General features: G+C 48.6%; 1 protein-coding gene across 3 annotated transcripts; it reads right to left on the reverse strand.

Annotated features, from left to right (window-relative positions):
• Positions 1-3,365: 3,365 nt before the first annotated feature.
• Positions 3,366-19,141, reverse strand: TDRKH (tudor and KH domain containing). Of its 3 annotated transcripts, none has more exons than XM_058660279.1 (13): positions 18,816-19,141; positions 14,561-14,707; positions 14,001-14,107; positions 11,787-11,976; positions 8,386-8,525; positions 7,965-8,286; positions 7,159-7,319; positions 6,490-6,662; positions 5,971-6,035; positions 5,074-5,225; positions 4,813-4,893; positions 4,333-4,426; positions 3,366-4,191 (listed from the first exon to the last, which is right to left on the reverse strand). In XM_058660279.1, the coding sequence occupies exons 2-13, from the start codon at positions 14,682-14,684 to the stop codon at positions 4,139-4,141; spliced, it is 1,662 nt and encodes a 553-aa protein (XP_058516262.1). In that variant the 5' UTR covers positions 14,685-14,707; positions 18,816-19,141; the 3' UTR covers positions 3,366-4,138. The 3 variants fall into 3 exon arrangements, with proteins under 3 accessions (XP_058516262.1, XP_058516261.1, XP_058516263.1); XM_058660278.1 differs by having other exon boundaries at positions 4,333-4,429; XM_058660280.1 differs by lacking the exon at positions 4,333-4,426 and having other exon boundaries at positions 18,816-19,136.
• Positions 19,142-19,498: the final 357 nt, after the last annotated feature.

Here is a 19,498-nt window from a genome sequence, read left to right on the forward strand (position 1 = left end):
TGCGAGACCCAGAAGAGGGTGCTGACTCTTGGATCCTGACTTTGGATCAGCTCAGCTCCAGCCATTGTGGTCATTTGGGGAATGAACCAGCAGATGGAAGATCTTTCTGTCTTTTGTTCTGTCTATAACTCTGATCTGCCTTTCCAATAAACATGAGTAAATCTGAAAAAAAAAAAAAAAAGGTGCCAAGGCCGGCGCAGCAGCCTAGTGGTAAATCCCTTGCACACGTCAGGATTCCATTATGGGTGCCAGTTCATATCCTGGCATCTCCACTTTCCTTCCAGCTCCCTACCTGTGGCTTGAGATAGCTGTCAAAGATGACTCAAAGTCTTGGGACCCTGCACCAGTGTGAGAGACTTGGAAGAAGCTCCTGGCTCCTGGCTTTGGACTAGCTTAGCTCCAGCTGTTATGTCCACTTGAGAAGTGGACCAGTGGATGGAAGATCTTTTTATATCTCTCTCTTTCTCTCTGGAAATCTGACTTTCCAATAAAAAAAAAATCTTAAAAAAAAGTGCCTTTATTGCAGCTGTAGGCAACTGCCTAGGTTCCTTTGTAGCTATGTGTTACACTGCTGGGTGAAAAGCAGCCAACAGCTGGCGGGCACTCTGGGACTGGGTAATGCCAAATCTCTGATAACTATACCAATGAGCCAACATAGTGACCTATTATTATTTTTCCTTCTTTTTTTCTTTTTTTAAGCTATCAAGGGAAGATGGGGGATACCAGGCTGGGATATGCCACCACATGCTCCAGGTCGAAGGGGTGGTGGCTGCAGAGGGAAGGGGTCCATGGATGTATTAGAGAGGTGGCTGCTGGGGGCATATTTGACAAGAAGAAAAACTTTTGTGGGCTTCCACATACCAGGCCTCTGTACTCTCAGGTAGGTGAGGGAGCTGAGATGGGATAATTTAGAAGGGGAAACCGGAAGTCATGTCTAAGTCAGACCAAAGTACTGGCCCACACACAAACCTGGGCTGGGAAGTAGCATTGCCTTCTGCCTGTCTGCCAGTTCATGTGAAAACTGAGGCTGGTGGGCATGCCTGGCTGGGTTAGGTTGCAATACCCACCCAGAAGTGGCAGAGCAGGGAGTTGGGCCATGTCAGGCTAGGTCGCAACACCCACCAAAACGTGATAGAACCTTATCTGGGCAGATTATGTAGATTTGTGGGCTTACCTATGTGGGACTGTAATACCAGATGGTTTCTGTGAGAGCTAAGATGTGGTGATGGACTGAGCCAGGTTGGACCTAGCATTCATAGGAGGCTAGGCTGGGAGGAGGCTGGGCTAGGCTGGGCTGTATCACCTGCCATCACATGCAAACGCAGGGACTGGGGGACCAAGCAGGGCCACAGCATCCACTGGCATATGAGATCTGGGGCTGGTAGGGGAACTTGAAGAACTGCTCTGCTAGACTGCAGCTCTCACTGGGGAGTGCAAAAGCCAGGGCTAGAGGTGGGTCAGTCCAGGCAAGGCTGCAGTACTCCTAGGCACTTGTATGGCCTGAGTTTGGGGACAGGACAGGCCAGGCCAGGCCACAGTACCTGCTGGCACATGCAAGAGCCAATAGGGGTGTAAGCCATTCCCTGTAAGGCTAGGTTAGAACACCCATCAGCGAAAGCTGAGATGGAGCAGGCATGCCAGGCTGGATCAAACCACTGCCCTGTATAAGATCTGGGGCTGGGAATGGGCCTGGTAAGGAAACTCTGGGGACTCTCCTATTGGGCTGCAGCTCCCACTGGTGAGTGCAAGACCTGGGGTTGGGGGCAGAGTAGGTTGGGCAAGGCTGCAGCACCAGTCAGCATGCGTGTGGGATGGTTCTGGGAGCAGCCAGACTGAGTTAGGCTCCATCGCCCACTGGTGCTTGTGGAGTTGGAATGGCTGTGGCCCAGTTGGACTAGGCTGCAGTACCTGCTGGTGAATGCCAGGACTTGGGACAGGCCACATCGGGTTGGGCACTGACTGATAATACGGCCAAGACCTAAGGCTGTAAGTGGGCCTGATGGGGGAACTTGGGAACTCCCTGCTAGTCTATAGGTCCTGCTACAGGTCCTGAGTCAGGTGGGACGCAGGACAGACTGGGCTAGGCCACAGATCATGCTGGTACAAAAACCCAGGGCTTGGGGTTGGCCTGGTGGAGCTATTTCAGGTTGCTCTGACTAGGCCACAGCATTCCCTGGGCATGTGTCAAGATCATGCCTGTGGCAGGCTGGGGTGAGCAAAGCTATAGCATCCACTGGTTCATACGAGAGCACGGAACTGCCGGGACAGCTGCATCTACCTGCATTGTGTGTTGGCTGCTGCAGATGACGGGTTGAACTTAAACCCACATCAGTAGGCACACAGGTCACCCTAGGTGAGGGTTCTTGAGGGACTCCTCATTTAGACAGTTAGATGCAAACTCCTACCCAGGGGAAAATCACTATATGGCCCAACCTTGAAATGCATGTACCAGAACTGGGGCTCCTCAGTTGCTATTTGTGCAGCTCATCCAGACCAGCAGAGGACAAATGCCTCACCAAAGGATAGAAACCAGGACAACTCTTGGCAAAGCTCTGCAGCTAATGTCTGGTCTATGAATGCACAGGTGGACTCCAATAGACCTTGGAAATATTTTCAACCTTGGTACAATTATCCCAGTGATGTCTCAGAACTATGAAAACCACTTATGTAAAACCCTTGGAACACTTTATATCAGGGTCTCTAAGATGTCAAAGGATCACCCCCTCATCCCCAGGTGCTGATGAAAAAATTGTCCCTCCTACCTTCCTCGTATCTTGACCCTCCCCACCCTAATCGGAGGCCCACATGGATTTGCATTGTTCTGAGCTATATAAACAATAGTAAAAATATAAAGATTGACTTTAGGGGATATGTAGGGATGGGAGGGACACCCATGAACACCATCATGAGATGGTTGGTGGGATTCAGAAGATATATATTGGGCCTGGTGTCATAGCCTAGTAGCCAGTTCATGTCTAGGTTACATTGCTTCCCAACCAGCTCCCTGCTTGTGGCTTGGAAAAGCACTGAGGACGGCCCAAAGCCTTGGGACCCTGCACCCACATGGGAGACCCGAAAGAAGCTCCAAGCTCTTGGTCAGCATGGCTCTGGCCATTGTAACCACTTGGAGAGCGAATCAGCAGATGGAAGATCTCCCGTCTCTCCTCTCTGTATATTTGACTTTCTGATAAAAATGAATAAATATTTTAAAATTAAATATCACAGGCCTGCTTCCACCTTCCAACGAATCTTACCTTTGCAAGCACAATCACACTTAGCACAACGTTTTTCTCTTCAAAGAACATTCACTCAATACAAAGCACCCACAACACCATCTTGTAATTAAATCAACACTTGGGTTCAGCTGAGTTTTCTGAAATCTTTATTCAATAAAGAATTCCCCAAATAATGTTAACAGAAGTATATAAAGTTCTCTGGGGGTACAAATATTCATACAGGCACTGTGCTAACAATCGTTGACTATTTCCTGAGTTTCTTCTCTCCTAACTAAACTCTACAGAGAAATAGTTGACACACTATTTCAAAATCTTTCTCAGCATCAGCAATTGAAGCTGTGAGGTGGTATTTTTACTTCCTGAAGCTTTTTCATAGGCTCATGCTGATTGTGGCCTTAACTGACTCAAGCGCAGGTTGAGTCCCTCAGGTTTTGGGTTTGCCACTGACCAATCACCTGCTAAGGTGAGTCAGAAGGCTGCAGAAGCATTACTTGCAATGACTAAACCTGGCCGTTTCTCAGCCTGCAGGAATGCACATTACAGCTGGCAGGTGGATGGAGCCTAACAGGGAAGGGTCTGGAAGCAGTACGTTCATCATCGCTGAGGGGTGGATAAGGGGAGGGGACGCTTTGCCTCCCTCTGTAGTCCAAAGGAAGCAGAAAATGCTCCACAGCAAGCCAGAACGCTTGTGAAATGGAGGACAGACTGCCTAGATCTCTCCATCACAGACTCCTTCTCCAGACACCAGACTGCCAGAAAGAGACGTGGGGCTTGAAAGAGCTTAATGCAAATTGAGAGGAGAAGTGGTGGTGGTAGATAAGGCAAGGCCCCTGCTTCCGGTGGCTAGAGGACAGCTCCACTCGTACAGCTGGCAGATGGTTGAGCCAGCTGAAGCCTGAACTTCACAGCAAGTCGTTCTCTTCCAGGTTATCATCACCAGTCATAGAGGCAGCTTCTGTTGGGCAGAAATAAGATGTTACCCTACTCCAGCAGGCACTGCTGGCAAGGCCCAGGAAAAAAAGTGGTTCTCCTGGCACCCAAGGACTGAGCCTGCAGCTTTCGAGAGCAATGATGTGCTAGAAAGATGCTGCCGCACCTGAAATGCTGAGGCAGGAGAGGGTGTGTGCCATCTCACCAGGGCTCTTCCTGGTATCTGTGACCACGCTCCCAGAGACATACGTTTCTGTGGCCTGCCGGGGTAAAAACCAGAAGATGCATTGGTAACTGGGCAAGTAGGTGGTAACTCCGTGTTTTGCTCACGGATTGAGAAAGGCAGCTGACTGGGTGCTGAAAGGGGCCAGGCTGCCTGTTTTGATCAGTTAGTGGAATAAAACCACGAATTCAGGATAGCTAACCAAGATCATGACTACAAGCTCTGTGGCATGCAAACACGTTTAAGATTGTTTTTTATTGAAAAGACAGATTTACGGATGACAGTCAGAATGGAGCCGCTGGGTCATGATCTGGCACCCATGGGAACCCGGTGCCAGGTGAGGATTTAGCCAACTGAGCCATCGCGGAGCCCGAGCATGTCTTTTTCAAGAAGCACCCAAAATGTCTGTGTTGGCTCACTTACCCCATCCCTGTCTTCTTCCCTGTCTTCAGGAAGCTCAACTGCATATCCTTTACAAACTAATTGGTACCCAATATCAACATCCTGAAAAGAAAAAAATGGAAAGGGGAATGTTCTTTTCATAGGAGAAAATTCGAAGAAACAGAAAAGCTGGGATACTTTAAAGATGTTCCTTAGGTGGGAAATAGTAGTCAAAGATTTCTGGGAAAGATAAGGCAGTGAATATAAACTATAGCGAACAGTGCGAGTGAATTCCCATCTTACCATGCCGAGGCTAGTATCATAAAGGTAGATCTTCGGCAAAGTGTCCGTGCCAGACTGGACATAGCTAGAAATCTTGGCCACCAGGGGCTTCCATTCAGCACAGTAGGTAAGTCTGTCAAACTCATCCAAAGCTTCTTCCTCCCATTCCTCACCTGGTGACAGATTGAAGCAGGGCTGGTTCAGAAGGGTAGGGGCTATGCTCCAAGGAGCTACCACTTCTGTTCAGGAAGTCAGCACTGGCTTCTCTGGTGGGAGCTGGAACCCACTTCCTGAAAAACTTCTGTCTGCCTTCTAAAGTTGCAATGCGTGGGTAACCAGTGCTGTGGCATAGCAATTTAAGCCTCTGCTTGCAGTACCAGCATCTCAGATGGATGCCAGTTTGAGTCCCAGCTGCTCCACTTCTGATCCAGCTCCCTGCTAATGGCCTAGGAAAGCAGCAGAGGATGGCCCAAGTGCTTGTGTCCCTATCACCCATATGGAAGACCTAGAACATGCTCTTGGCTTTGGCCTGCCCACAGTGGACATTTGGGGAGCAGACCAGCAGATGGAAGACCATTTTCCCTTTCTCTGTTATCCTTTAACTATGCTTTTTTAAAAAAATTATTTTTATTGGAAAGGCAGATAAACAGAGAGAAGGAGAGAAAGGAGAGAAAGGAAGATCTTCCATCCACTGATTCACTCCAAGCGGCTACAACAGCTGCAGCTGAGCCTATCCAAAGCCAGGAGCTAGGACCTTCTTTCAGGTCTTCCATGAGGGTGAGGACTTAAACCACTAGGCTATCACTTCGGGCCCTTTCAAACAAATCAATCTTAAAAGAACAAAGACTTCCACATGCTGTATAAAAGTTCAAATCTTACATTTAGAGACAAGGTTAAGAAGCAGTAATATTGACTTACCTGCGGGGCCAATCCCTGCCAGACTACATTCTATTGCTTGGAATGGTAGACTCAGGAAATCACTCCTAAAGTGAAAGAGACTTAAGTTAGAATCCTAGGGGCGGGGCATGGCATAGCAGTTAAGACACTGCCATTTGGGACCCCCCCCCATCCTCTACGGGAGCCTCTGAGTCCAAATCGTAGATGGGGTCCAGATTGGAGTTTCCTACTCATATGCATGCTGGAAGGCAGGTGTTGGCTCAAGTGTTGGCCACCAACATGGGAAAACCAGATTCAATCCTAGGCTGCTGGTTTAGGTAGTCTGGTTCAACTCTGCATGTTGTAGACACTCAGGGAATGAAGCAGTTGATAGCTCTGCCTCACCAGTACAGAAGACAATAGGGCCAGAAAGACCTTCTTGTATTTTAGCTTTCAGACATAACAGTGTTATCCAGCATGAGAAGATGCTCATTCAACAGGTCACTACTCAATGGCCAAAGCCAAGTTAAAAGTCTATTCCACCCTGGCCCCCACACTGACCTGAGAGGCCGGAGTTCTGACAGTGGGAAATCTGCATTATCACCAAAGTCAACAAAGTAGAGGTCATATTCCCCATTCTCCAAAATGCCATCGATCCGGGCTCGATACCAGGTGCGACATGCATGTAATGGTGCTGCTACGATGTCCCCCAGTTTCACTGTAAACTCCCCGGTCTATAAGGAGGAAGAGAGATTGTTATGAAGCAGAAGATTTATAGAGCCTGGCTTGATTGCCTAGTGGCTAAATCTTTGCCTTGCAACTGCCAAGACCCCATGTAGGTGCTGGATTGTGTCCTGGCTGCTCTACTTCCCTTCCCATCCAGCTCCCTGCCTGTGGCCTGGGAAAGCAGGCCCAAAGCCTTGGGACCCTGCATCCACACTGGAGACCCAGAAGCAGCTCCCAGTTCCTGACTATGGATTGGCTCAGCTCTGGTGTTGTGTCATTTGGGAAGTGAACAGATGAAAGATCTCCCTGTCTCTCTCTGTAAATCTGCCTTTCCAATAAAAAAGTCTTAAAAAAATTTATATATATAAAATATCAAAGGAAAAAATAAACAAAAATAATACAAAAAAATTAGCGAAGGAAGAAAACACATGTAGTTGTCCTATAGGAAAACAAGCTAACAATGAAATTTCTTAGCAACACACAGCCCGTCATGATGCAACTTACTGTATTGTTCTCATAATACTGCGTCATCTCAGTGATAAGCTTATCTAACATCAGCATCCTGGATCCAAGGATTTGGATCCAAAAATGGTTTGGGTGTTCAGAGGCTGAGACGTAGACTTCCAGGTACTCATCTGCATGGAAGCTGAAGTCAGGACTGGGAACTGAATACAGGGAGAAAGAAGCAGCTCCGTTACAATCCCCTCTAGTTACAACGGGACAGGGATGTTGCACTGGGGACGACAGTACCGAGTGACTGTTGAAATCATTTTAGAAATGTCTAGAAAGACAACTGGACAAATCATACAAACATTTTACTTTGTCACTCAAACACCACGTATTTCTATCAGTGATAGAGTCTTCATCTACTTCACCCGGGCCTGGTCTCATATCCCATTCTACCACTGAGTTATTATGGGAGCCTGGACAAGTCCCTGTCCCAGCCTGCACCCTGTATATGGATGCCTGGCTGTGTGGCCTGGATTGTGAACCAGTGGCTGAAAGATCTCTCTCTCCCTCTAGCTCTACTGTTCAAATAAGAAAAAAATTTAATGGATGTATGGAAGACCAGTTTCCAGTGTCTGCCTAGCTCCATTTCAGTTTCCATCATCACCAATTACCACTCTGTATTCAGAAAAATTTGTTAGTATGCCCATTTAGTTGATTCCAAGTATTACCATAAAGGCATATTTGAAGATACAATTAGAGGTTCAGCCATAAACAGAAATATTTGCTTCCTATCTTTTGTCACGTGAGCCAGAAATCCTATCTCTCATATGGTTTGACAAGGGTCCTTCTAGGTTACATACTTTGAAACATGGATGTCTCTGGACTGGCCTGGTCTGCACTGTTCTTCAAGCTGTCATCACTGGGGTTCTCCGAGGAATTCTCTTGTGGCCCCACATCAGCAATGTCAACACCTCCTTTGTAGGGAGCAACCTCCAGGGGCGCCATCTCCCCCATGCTAGAACCAGTGTTTTTCCATAAAGCCAAATCTCCCCCTCCTCCAGGTTCTGCCACTTCCTCTCTCTTCACACTGATTGGCTGCTTGCGTGGGACTCTGGTTTCTGCAGAATGGGCAATTCTTTTTCGGAGCTCTTCGTCTTCAGACACTTTCTCTAGTATCAAATGCTGTGGCAAATAAAGGAAAGGATGTCACGCACCACCTACGGATGAGTAAAGGATTATTCTCTTTCCTAGGTAGCAGTGCAATCCTACCCATCTCCTTACCTTGGCTGCTGCCACTTCCTTTTGGGTTCCTGAGATTTTTATGAGTCTTGATAGCAGTAACGTCCCCTCCGATTCTTTGTCACAGGTAATCTTAGCTCCAGAGGCCTTACAGATGGAACGAATTGTCTCGCCACCTCTCCCTACAGTGAACAATCGACACCTGTCATTTCCTCCCAATCACTAGAGAAATCGTATGTATGTATCAAGTCAATGATTTCAAACTGAATGAAATATAGGATTATGAATTTAAAAGAACAAATTAATTAATATTCATTAATATGAAAAAGTCTTCCATTTCACTAAATAAAACCCAACATACCTTGACTAGGCTAACTTCTTTATGTAAAAATTTACTTCCTCATTCACAAAGGATCTAGCCCAAGGAGGCTATGACACAGGTTGCATCAGAACCTAAAAGGCAGTCATGCCATAATGCCAGGAGATCAGGCCTGGGGCTGCGCTAGAGCCATGGACGTGGTGTCTGTGGACTGCCCTGGGGAGTGGATTTGGGGATGTGGGAAGGTGGACCGCTGAGAAGTAAATTACAGGTGAGGAATTATTTCTGGGGACTTTCACAGACTGGACCACGTAATTACAGGTAAATGAGGTGGTTGACACTGAGTGGTTTGGAGGGCAGGAAGCCGGAGGATGCTTCTTGGTCAGACCAGGACACCCACCCACATGTGTTATACCTGGGCTGGGCTAGCTGGCAACCATTACAGCCCAATGGCACACAACAAAGCTAGGACTGGGAGACCTGTCTGGAAGAATTAAGATCCAGTACCACGAGTGAGTGTTGAGGCATGGGGTGCCCTGTTAACCTGGGCCATGACACTGACCAGCACACAAAAGAACTGGCAGGTTGTTTGGGCAATTTGTGGGCAATACTAGTTGGTTTGCGGAGAACTGGGCCAAGCTAGTCGTGACCATGGAACTCACCAATACTCTTGGGAACTGGGATGGCAAGTAGGATGGACTGGCACAGGCTGCAGCATTCACTAGCACTCATAAAAGCAGAGACTGGTGTGGGGGTGGACTACATTTCTGAGGGTCCTAGCACTTGCCAATACATCCGAGAACTGGGTCTGAGGGCAGCATGGTGGAGGAACTTTATGGACTAGATCAGACAACACTGCTCCACTTGTTGGCAGGTATGGGGTGTCAGCAGAGCTTGGGGGTTGGCAATTTGGGACTGGGCTGCAGCACCTGCTGGCAAACGCCAAAACCCAGGGCTGTGAGTTAGCCTGGTAGAGGAATTTTAGGAACTCCCTTGCTGGTTTGTTGCTTCCACTGATTACTGTGACAGCCGGAACTGGGGTTGGGCCAGGCTGGCCTAGGCCGCTGCACCTGAACGTGCAAGAGAGCCAGGATGGGTGTGGGCTAGCTGAACTAGGCCATAGCCCCAGTAGGTAAAGTGCTGGGACTGGGTGTTGAGTCATGTTGGGCTGTACCACAGTACCCACTGGCAGGCTCAAGATTTGGGGCTATGAACATGCATAACAGGGAAACAGTGGGAAATACCCTAGTAGGCTAAGCACAAGAATGAGGACTGGGGAAGGCAAGGCTGGACAAGGTGGTGGCACTTGTTGGCATATGTGAGAGTTGAGCCAAGCAGCAGCACCCATGGTTGTGCATGAGAACAGGATGGGATATCATGTAGCAGAGCCTGGTATGTGCAAAAACCAAGGTTAGGGAGTATACTCGGTGGGGTTTATTGAGGGGGTCACCCCAACTAGGCTGCAGCATGCACTAGTATGTATGAAGACCAGGCCTGTGGCAGGCTGGGCTGGGCTACATGTGAAATATGGAGATGAAGCAGAACTGACAAAGCTGTATCTACCAGTAAGTTCATTAGCTGGGGGTGACAGATTGTACCTGACCCCGCATCGCTGAAACTCTCCCAACTGGATTGCAGGGAAAAATCTCAGGATGTATGATCTGACCATGGAGTGCATACAGACACTGGGCCTCCTCAGTTGCTGATACCTGTACAGTGGACAGCATGGGGGGACAGATGCACATGGGGGGCATGACAGCCAGCAAATCTAGGCCAACATGGAATGTCAACTGCCTCAGAGGATGGAAAGAACAGTTTGGACCATTCTCCTGGCCAAGCTTTGCAGTGTGTTCCTGTGTCTGTGGATGCACTAGGGTAAACTTTGTCGGCCAATAGATGTTGGAGAGTTTTTCAACCGTGGAGCAATAAAACCAGTAACTTCTTAGAACTATCAAACCCATTGAGTAACATCCTCAGAGCACTCCTCCCCACATCACGGTCTAAGGCATCATCAAATGACCATTCCCCATCCCTAGGTGCTGATGCAGTGTGATAGCAAGGAGCAGCCCTCTCCCTATACCTCTCAAGGACACAGGAGAAAAAAAAAGACTGAAACATGTGTCCCATCCAACCTAGTCAGAGGCCCACATGGGAATGCATCCCTCTCAACCATGTAAATCATTTTTAAAATAAAATTTTAAAAAATTTAAGGAAGCCTGGGTGCAGGACAGGCATTCTGCCTTTATATGCAGATGCTTCTGCTTTCAGTGTCAGCATCTCCTTTAGTTTTCCTTGAAAAATCTATTATGAGATAAGCATTAACCAGAACCCTCAGGAACCTCCTTGCCAAGTTTAGATCACACAACTTGTTGAGCAAATGGTTTCATCACTTGTCCTGAAAAATGTAAAATTCTGGGCCTGGTGTGGTCGCCTAGTGGCTGGAGTCCTCGCTTTCCATATGCTGGGATCCCATGTGGCGCTGGGTCATATCCCAGCTGCTCCACTTCCCTTCCAGCTCCCTGCTTGTGGCCCAGGAAGGCAGTCGAGGACGGCCCAAGGCCTTGGGAACCGGCGCCCACCTGGGAGACCTGGAGAAAGCTACTGGCCCCTGGCTTCGGACTGGCTTAGCTCTGGCCATTGTGGCCACTAGGGGAGTGAACCAGCGGATGGAGGATCTTTCTGTCTCTCCTCTCTGTAAATCCTAAAAAAATATAATTCTGGTCTTGGTGCTAGGACTGTGGTATAGTGGATTAAGCCATCTCCTGCCGAGTCAGTATCCCATATGGGCCCAAGCCCAGTGTCTGGCTGCTCCACTTCTGACCCAGCTGCCTGCAGCAGAGGATGGAGCAAATGCTTGGCCCCTTGCACCCAGATGGAGTTCTTTCCTTTGTCTGGCCAGCCCTAGCTGTTGCGGGCATTTAGACACTGAATCAGCAGGTGGAAACTCTGTGCCTCTCCAAGTCTGCCTTTCAAACATACACGTGTGCACATACACATTGGGCAATACTCCCGCTTTGTATTTCCTCCTAGAAAAGATGGAGAGAGAGGAGGCCAGGAAAATCCTCGGGGAAGTGTGAAAGAAAGACAAAGAATAAAAGCAACTGAGGCAGCTGTCCAGTAGTACCTATGATTCTGCCCACGGATCTCTGGGGAACAGAGAGCTGCTCACACACTGGCGTGTTCTCTGTCAGGATCTGATGGATTGCCGCTTTAGCCTTGCACACTTGAACAGGGAAACCACTGATGAGCAGCACTCGTTCATCACCCACATCTTCTGTGTCCACATCAATCCGAGCACCTGTCTGCTTCCGCAGCTACAGAGAAAACGATACATGACAACACATTCTGCTGAGTTCCCGCTGAGGCTTTGAATCCCTCTTCCTCCAAACATAATCTGAATGAGCCAAAGTTCCCTTTACAAAAATATTAAGACAATTTTGGAGAGTAAGTGCTAGCACAATCAGCCAGCGCCAAATGCAGCAGTGCCTTCCTCGTGGCTCACATGGAGGGTAGGAACCCAATTACTTCTGTCAACACTGCTGTGTCCCAGTGTCTGTACCGACATGAAGCTGGAAAGTCAAACCAGGTACAATATGGGATCCAGGTGTCTTGTATGTCTTGACCATTATTGGCATTTCAAAGAACAAATGAAAACCCAGAGAAATATTCATGGCCAATTGACAGCAACGAGAGCTCATCAATTTCACAGTCAAACCTAAAGAATTATCCAATCAAAAATTTCAGGGGCCCGGCACGATAGCATAGTGGTTAAAGACCTCGCCTTGAATGCGACGGGATCTCATATGGGTGCTGGTACTAATCCTGGCAGCTCCACTTCCCATCCAGCTCCCTGCCTGTGGCCTGGGAAAGCAGTTAAGGACGGCCCAAAGTCTTGGGACCCTGCACCCGTGTGGGAGACCTGGAAGAAGCTCCTAGCTCCTGGCTTCAAATTGGCTCAGCTCCAGCCGTTGCGGCTGCTTGGGAAGTGAATCATCGCACGGAAGTTCTTCCTCTGTCTCTCCTCCTCTCTGTATATCTGACTTCCCAATAAAAAGAAATACATCTTTAAAAAAAAACTATTTCAAAGGGCAGGTATTGTGATGTCTTTGGTTAAGCCACTGCCCACAGTGCTGTAATCCCACAGAGGTGCTAGTTTGAGTCCTGGTGGATCCACCTTTTTAAAGATTTATTTTTATCAGAAAGCCAGATTTACAGGAGGAAAGAAAGATCTTCCATCCGCTGGTTCACTCCCCAAGTGGCCACAACAGCTGGAGCTAAGCTGATCCAAAACCAGGAGCTTCTTTTGTGTCTCCCACATGGAAGCAGGGTCCCAAGACTTTGGGCTGTTCTCTACTGAACTGGATGGGAAGTGGGGCAGCCAGGATATGAACCGGCGCCCGTATGGGATCCTGGCACATGCAAGGCAAGGACTTTAGCCTCTAAGCTACAGTGCTGGGCCCAGATTGCTCCACTTTCAATCCAGCTCCCTGATAACATACCTGGGAAAACAGTAGATCAAGGCACAAATGCTTGAGCTCTGAACGCACATGGGAGATCATAAACTGTCCAGTAACTTTGGGAATTAACCAGTGAATGTGAAGACCTGTTGGTCTCCAATTCTGCTTTCCAAATAAATTACTTCAAGTGATAGGTGTTCTGGATCAGCTGGAATACTGCTATGGCTCAATTGTCTAATTTTTCCTTCAAGTGCCAGCATCCCATCTAGGCATCAGTTCTCATCCAACTCCTTGACTGTGCACTTGGAAAACACTTGAGGATGGCTCAAGTTGTTGGGACCCTGCAGCTACATTTCAGATGCTCCTGGTCCCTAGCTTGATTAGCTCAGCTCGCCACTGCAGTCATTTGGGGAGTGAGCCAGTAGATGGAACGTCTTTCTCTCCTCTCTATAAATCATCTCCTCCACTTCTGACCCAGGCTCCTGCTCTTACATCTATGCTTAAAAGAATCTTTTTTCCATGTAAGACACTTGCACAGGGCCTGGCATGGTAGCCTATTGGTTGAAGTCCTCACTTTGCAACTGCTGGGATCCCATATGGGCGCCAGTTCATGTCTTGGCTACTTCCCATCCAGCTCACTGCTTGCACTCTGGGAAAAGCAGTAGAGGATGGCCTAAACTCTTGGGACCATGCACCTGCTATTTAGGGAGTGCACTAGTGGATGAAAATCTTTCTCTCTGCCTCTCTGTAATCTGATCTGCCTTTCCAATAAAAACAAATCTTTAAAGAACAAAGATGCAGGCATGCTTTACGATTTGGAGCCAAAGGAAGGAAACTAAAAGTGAACTTAACTCTGGAAAGCTCACTGCCTGATGCCTTACCTGTTTAATGTTGGCTCCTTGCCGCCCAATGATGAGCTTCACAGCCTCCTGCGGAACCCGCATCTCTATCTCGATGTCATCCTCCCCAACAAATGTCAGTCGCTCTTCTGCACAAATCATAGTGCGTCAGATGGGATGCAAATATGCCCAATGTGAACAAAAGCCCACCACAAATCAGCTGTCAGACACTTGAGAGATGCTGACTCTGCAAAGGTGTGGTACTGCGTCTGGAGCCAAGCATCGCCTAGTCATTACTTCTGCGAGGAACGCAGGTCAGCAGTTGCCAAGGCATACACCAGGTGCAGAACTCCTGACATTCTTAGAAATGATTTCTCTGGATCTTAATCTGGCCCAGCCTGACAGGGAAACTGCCTTACCCCAAGGACTAATTTAGAAATTAGCAGTATATTAAAAACAAACAAAAAACTTCACATTCCACTGAATTGCTGAAGGAAGTCATTAAAAAGTCCATTATGTATTTCAACCAATACCCAGTGACAACTCAGCAAAGCTGGCCTCCAGCCTGGACGCCCTCACAGATGAAGCTAGGGTTCACATACCTCGGCTCTCTCTGTACCTGCGGTACAGGATATAGGCAATGGTGGCACTGGCTGGGATCCCGAGACCCAGTGCTATTTTTTGAATTGTGGACAGGTTTGTCCAAGAAGTTCGTCCAGTATACATTTTCTGCTTTGGTGGATTAGATCCTGAACAAGGAAAAGACCTTCATGAACACCCATACAGCCAGTTCAAAGATATGAATCTTCAGACCACAAGATTAATTCACTCATCAGTTGAGACAAAGGAATGATTAAAATTAATCAAATATTTAAAATTCTATCTTTGGACTTCATATTGTAGTTTTATAACAAACTACTAAAATTTTACTAGAAAGAGAGGAGAAAATTTTTTTTCCCATCTGCTGGTTTATTCCTGGAATGGTAACAAAGCTGGGCTGGAAGCAGGTACGAACTGGTGCCCATACGGGCTCCCTGCACCACAGGCAGCAGCTCAATCTCCTATGCCACCACAGGTTAAGCTTCCAATCTATCTTCTTGCTAATACACCAAGTCGTTGAGCCCTGTACCCACATGGAAGAGCTAGAAGCTCCTGCTGTTGTGGCCATTTGGAGAATGAACCGAACCAGCAGATGGAAGATCTTTCTCTCTGTCTCTCCTCTGATTCTCCTCTGCCTTTCCAAATAAATAAATACTTAAGAGAAAAAATTAAGACTGGCTACCTTTCTTGGAAGTACTCTTTTGCCATCTTTACTGTCTTCTAGATTACTATCACAGATGACAACAAGCATGGAAGTCCCTTCTCACTTCTCTTTGCTGCAGCAGTGAGGCTGCCCTCCCTCTAGGCACTCTTGGCTTCTGTGCTTTCTCCTGGAGCTTGTCTATGCCCTCCATTCACTGCTAGAGTTGCTTAGTTCTTTTTGGGCAATCTCACCCGCACTTGCAGCTTCAATTCCTACCTACATGCTAGGGACTCAACCCGCAACCCTGACCAATTCAGAAGCTTCTCAGAGCTCATCCGGACCATAGCAATGTCCTTCCCTGGCCTCACATTCATTTATTCTTTCATTTTTTTTTTAAGGCTGAGTTAGAGAGAGGGAGAGATCTGCCATCTGTTAGTTCCCCTCTCTGCAAGGTGGCAGGGCTGGGCCATTCTGAAGCCAACGGCTTCTTTGGAGTCTTCCATGGGGATGACAGCATCCCAAGCACTAGTGGAGTGGTTTGCTGCTTTTCCCAGGCCATCAAAGAGCTGGATCCAAAGCAGAGAAGCCGGTAGTGGAACTGTGACACTCATGCTGGATGTGATTATGGCAGGACATGTGGGACACTTCGAAGAAGTTCGTGACTTCAGCCTGGGCCAACCTCATTAGGGAGTGAAGGAACCAGTGGATGGAAGATTTGTTTCTCCCTTCTGTCTTAAAAAGGAGCCAGGATTCAAACATGGCAGGAGAGTTAGATGAGCCAATAGGCAGTTAGGTCAGGTTCCAGTCAGAATGAGAAAAAGGGGCAGTCCTTCACTGAACAAAATGTGGGTCTCTTTCCAGAGGCTAGTCCAAGAGTACAGGCTAGCACACAGACGATCCCCATCCCCGATGGGCTTTGTCCTGGCATGATCCAGTTGTTGGTTCTTGTTCTACCTGTGTATAAAAGAGCCAGCACTGTTCTTTTTTTTTTTTTTTTTTTTTTTAAGATTTATTATTATTGGAAAGCCGGATATACAGAGAGGAGGAGAGACAGAGAGGAAGATCTTCCATCCGATGTTTTCACTCCCCAAGTGAGCCGCAATGGGCCGGTGCGCGCCGATCCGATGCCGGGAACCAGGAACCTCCTCTGGGTCTCCCACGCGGGTGCAGTGTCCCAATGCATTGGGCCGGCCTCGACTGCTTTCCCAGGCCACAAGCAGGGAGCTGGATGGGAAGTGGAGCTGCCGGGATCAGAACCGGCGCCCATATGGGATCCCGGGGCATTCAAGGCGAGGACTTTAGCCGCTAGGCCACGGTGCCGGGCCCGAGCCAGCACTGTTCTTAACAGCTGTTTAGGCAATGCACCAATGAATGCCAAGATACCTCTATCTCTGTATAAATAAGCAAAAATCTTTTGAACTAATCTAAGGACATTGTTTCCACATACTACAATCTAAACCAAAACACTATTTGGCTTTTGACGAGGTTTGCCTTCAAAGAATTACTAAATGTAATCCATGTTATTGCTTTTTGAAAAAATATATTTTAATTTTTAGAATGATTACGTGGTCCATCAGGGTGGGAAGGATCGAGGTTTAGGGAAAATTGGGTGAACTCATTGCTTCCAAAATTGCTATTTCTTCCTGTTTCTGGGGGAAGAGGAAGAGACAAAGGGGGAAACCATTCATGACTTTCCACATGTCTCAGTACCAAGGGATGAGCAACCGCCATATCATATCCACCCAGAGTCTCGATGTGTGCATATTCCGAGGATTCTCTCCAAGTGGTTTGGATAGTTCTGAAATACTGCTGATTTGTACTTCTAGGTACAAAATATAAATCCAAAAGATTTGCAAAAGTGTCTTTCACCTTGAAAAAATTGGTCTTATTCTGTTCAGGCTAAAATACTCATTAAATTACATCCATTCTGTGTCAGCCAAGATTCTAGAGAGATTTCATCGTGCTTGGAATGGCATGACTGGCAGCAATCCAGAACTGCTGAACTATCAGAACCCTGGGAGCATGCCCCACAGCGGGGGATCCTGCAGTGGTTGGCAGGCTGGGTGGGGCTTCTCCCCAAGTCTCTCCCCTTCCCCCCAGATACAGAAAAAATGTGGAAACAATGGTCTAACCCACTTTCCTGCAACCCTTGACCCTTTGTGCCTTAATCAACTATGTAAAGATCATCAAAGTTACATCCACTAAAAAAAAAAGTTTTAATTACTTCCAAACTCAGAAAGCTTTAGTGAATAAATTTTTTCCCGAAGGGACCAGAAATTTACCAAGTCCTTTTTTTTTAGATAATGGTTAAGGGTATTCCAAGACTCCTACCCTGAGGCAAAAAGATAAAGCCACCTATCACCTGGTGAAAGGCTACTTTCAGCACGGACTTGAGGGGCTCTCCTTCCATTTAAGGCTTTGTTCAATGGATATAAAGCAACTTCTATTCTGAAGGAGATGCAAAATACAACCCCCTAGACTGTGAAAACGCAGGTGGTGAAAACGCAGGTGGTATTCATGGAGTCACCCCTGATCAGACCAAAGATACAGATTCTGCTTCCCTGGGGCAGTGGCCTAGCAGCTATGCTAAAGTCCTTGCCTTGAAGCACCGGGATCCCATACGGGCAGTCCTGCTTCCCATCCAGCTCCCTGCTGACTGCGGACCACTCAAGGCCTTGGGACCCTGCTTCGGTGTGGGAGATTCGGGAAGCTCCTGGCTCCTGGCTTTGGATCGGCTCAGCCCCAGCCGTTGCGGAGCGAAGATCTTCTCTGTCTCTCCTCCTCTCTGTATATCTGCCTTTCCAATAAAAATAAATAAATTCTAAAAAATATTAGTTTAAAAATGATTATTTGAAACGCAGAGTTAGAGGGACAGATGGAGGTGAGGGTGTGGGAGGCAGACACAAAAGTATCTTCAGATGGACAGCTTCCAAAGTCTTTAGGCGTGCATGAGCTGACCCTAAAGAGCCCTCCGTAGCACAAGCCACGCTTGTAACTCTTGATTGGCTGTGCTGGCAGTGAGGTGAATGGATCCAAGGCCCCAGTCAGGTGGAGAGTAAGCCAAGGCTACTCCAGGTACCAGTGCTGGAGAGCAGCCGACTAGAGAGTTTCAATAACAACACACCAGACCCAGCAACGGATATAGGGATCCGTTGGGAAACTTCTATTTGGAACAAACTTAAAATTTCACTACTTCTTCTCCGGACACATACAAACGTATTGGTTCTCACTGGCTTATCGGCTGCTGTAAGAACGGCAACTCCCTTCCCGACCCCGGACCACGTGCTGTTCCCTAAGGACCACGAACCGCCAGCATGGTAGACTTCACACAAAAAGGCGGAAATGTAAATGACAAACGAACTCAACTGTCGAAGGTTCTCATCCCCCCCCAACCTCCAGAGCCAGTGGAGAAGGACCCACGCGGACTGAGGGTCGCGGCTTTCCCCTGGCACCCTCGCCTGTCTACACCGGGCTAAAGCCGCCAGCGCACAGCGCGTCCCGGGCAGGGTGTTGTCCTCGCCCCCCAGGGCCCAGAGACGCGACAAGCGGCGGCGGCCATTGTCCTCCCCCACGGCGCCGGCCTCCGCTCCCGATCCCCGGGACCCGGTCCCCACCGCTTCTCCGCCGTCAAGTCGTCGCGCCCTCCGCCTCGCACCTAGGCCCGCCGCCTCCGCCTCTGGGCACGACTACTCGGAGCTCCGACGCCGCTCGCGCTTCATCCCGCGCTTCCCCGCCCCCGCGGCCCGCCCACACCAATCAGCGCCCAGCTCGCAGGCCCGCCAATCCCCGCCCCCCGCCGTCAGCCAATCGTTCGGCGGAGCTGTCCTGAACCGAGCGGTCCCGCTGCGTGCGGATGCCCAATGACCCGGATGGAACCCAAAGCCGGCCCACACAGCGCCAGCCAATCAGATCCCGGGAAAGCAGATGCGGGGAATTGAGCGTGCACCTGCCGAGAATTAGGCATCCAATTAGGAGCTGCCCGACGCTCCCGGCGCCGCTAAACTTCCAGAGGTTTCCGCCCCTCTAAATCTGACCACCCAAAATCTCCCAGGAGAGGTGGGCGCTCCGCTGTCGAGGCTGGGACCCTGGTGCGAGAGATCTGAGCCACTCCTGCGTGTCACAAACAGGAACACTGAAGGCTTTGTAGGGGCGGGTGTGACCAGTGACCTTTGAGGGGACAGCATCACGATGGATGGTGCTCTGCCCCTGGTTTCTAATGGGATCTTTTAGCCTCGGTGGGTCTCTAATATCGGGACACGAGTGCACGAGGCACACTGCAGCAGCGGTGCGGACGTGC

Source organism: Ochotona princeps, chromosome 2 (genome assembly GCF_030435755.1).
Source record: "Ochotona princeps isolate mOchPri1 chromosome 2, mOchPri1.hap1, whole genome shotgun sequence".
In the NCBI taxonomy this organism is placed as follows: domain Eukaryota; kingdom Metazoa; phylum Chordata; class Mammalia; order Lagomorpha; family Ochotonidae; genus Ochotona; species Ochotona princeps.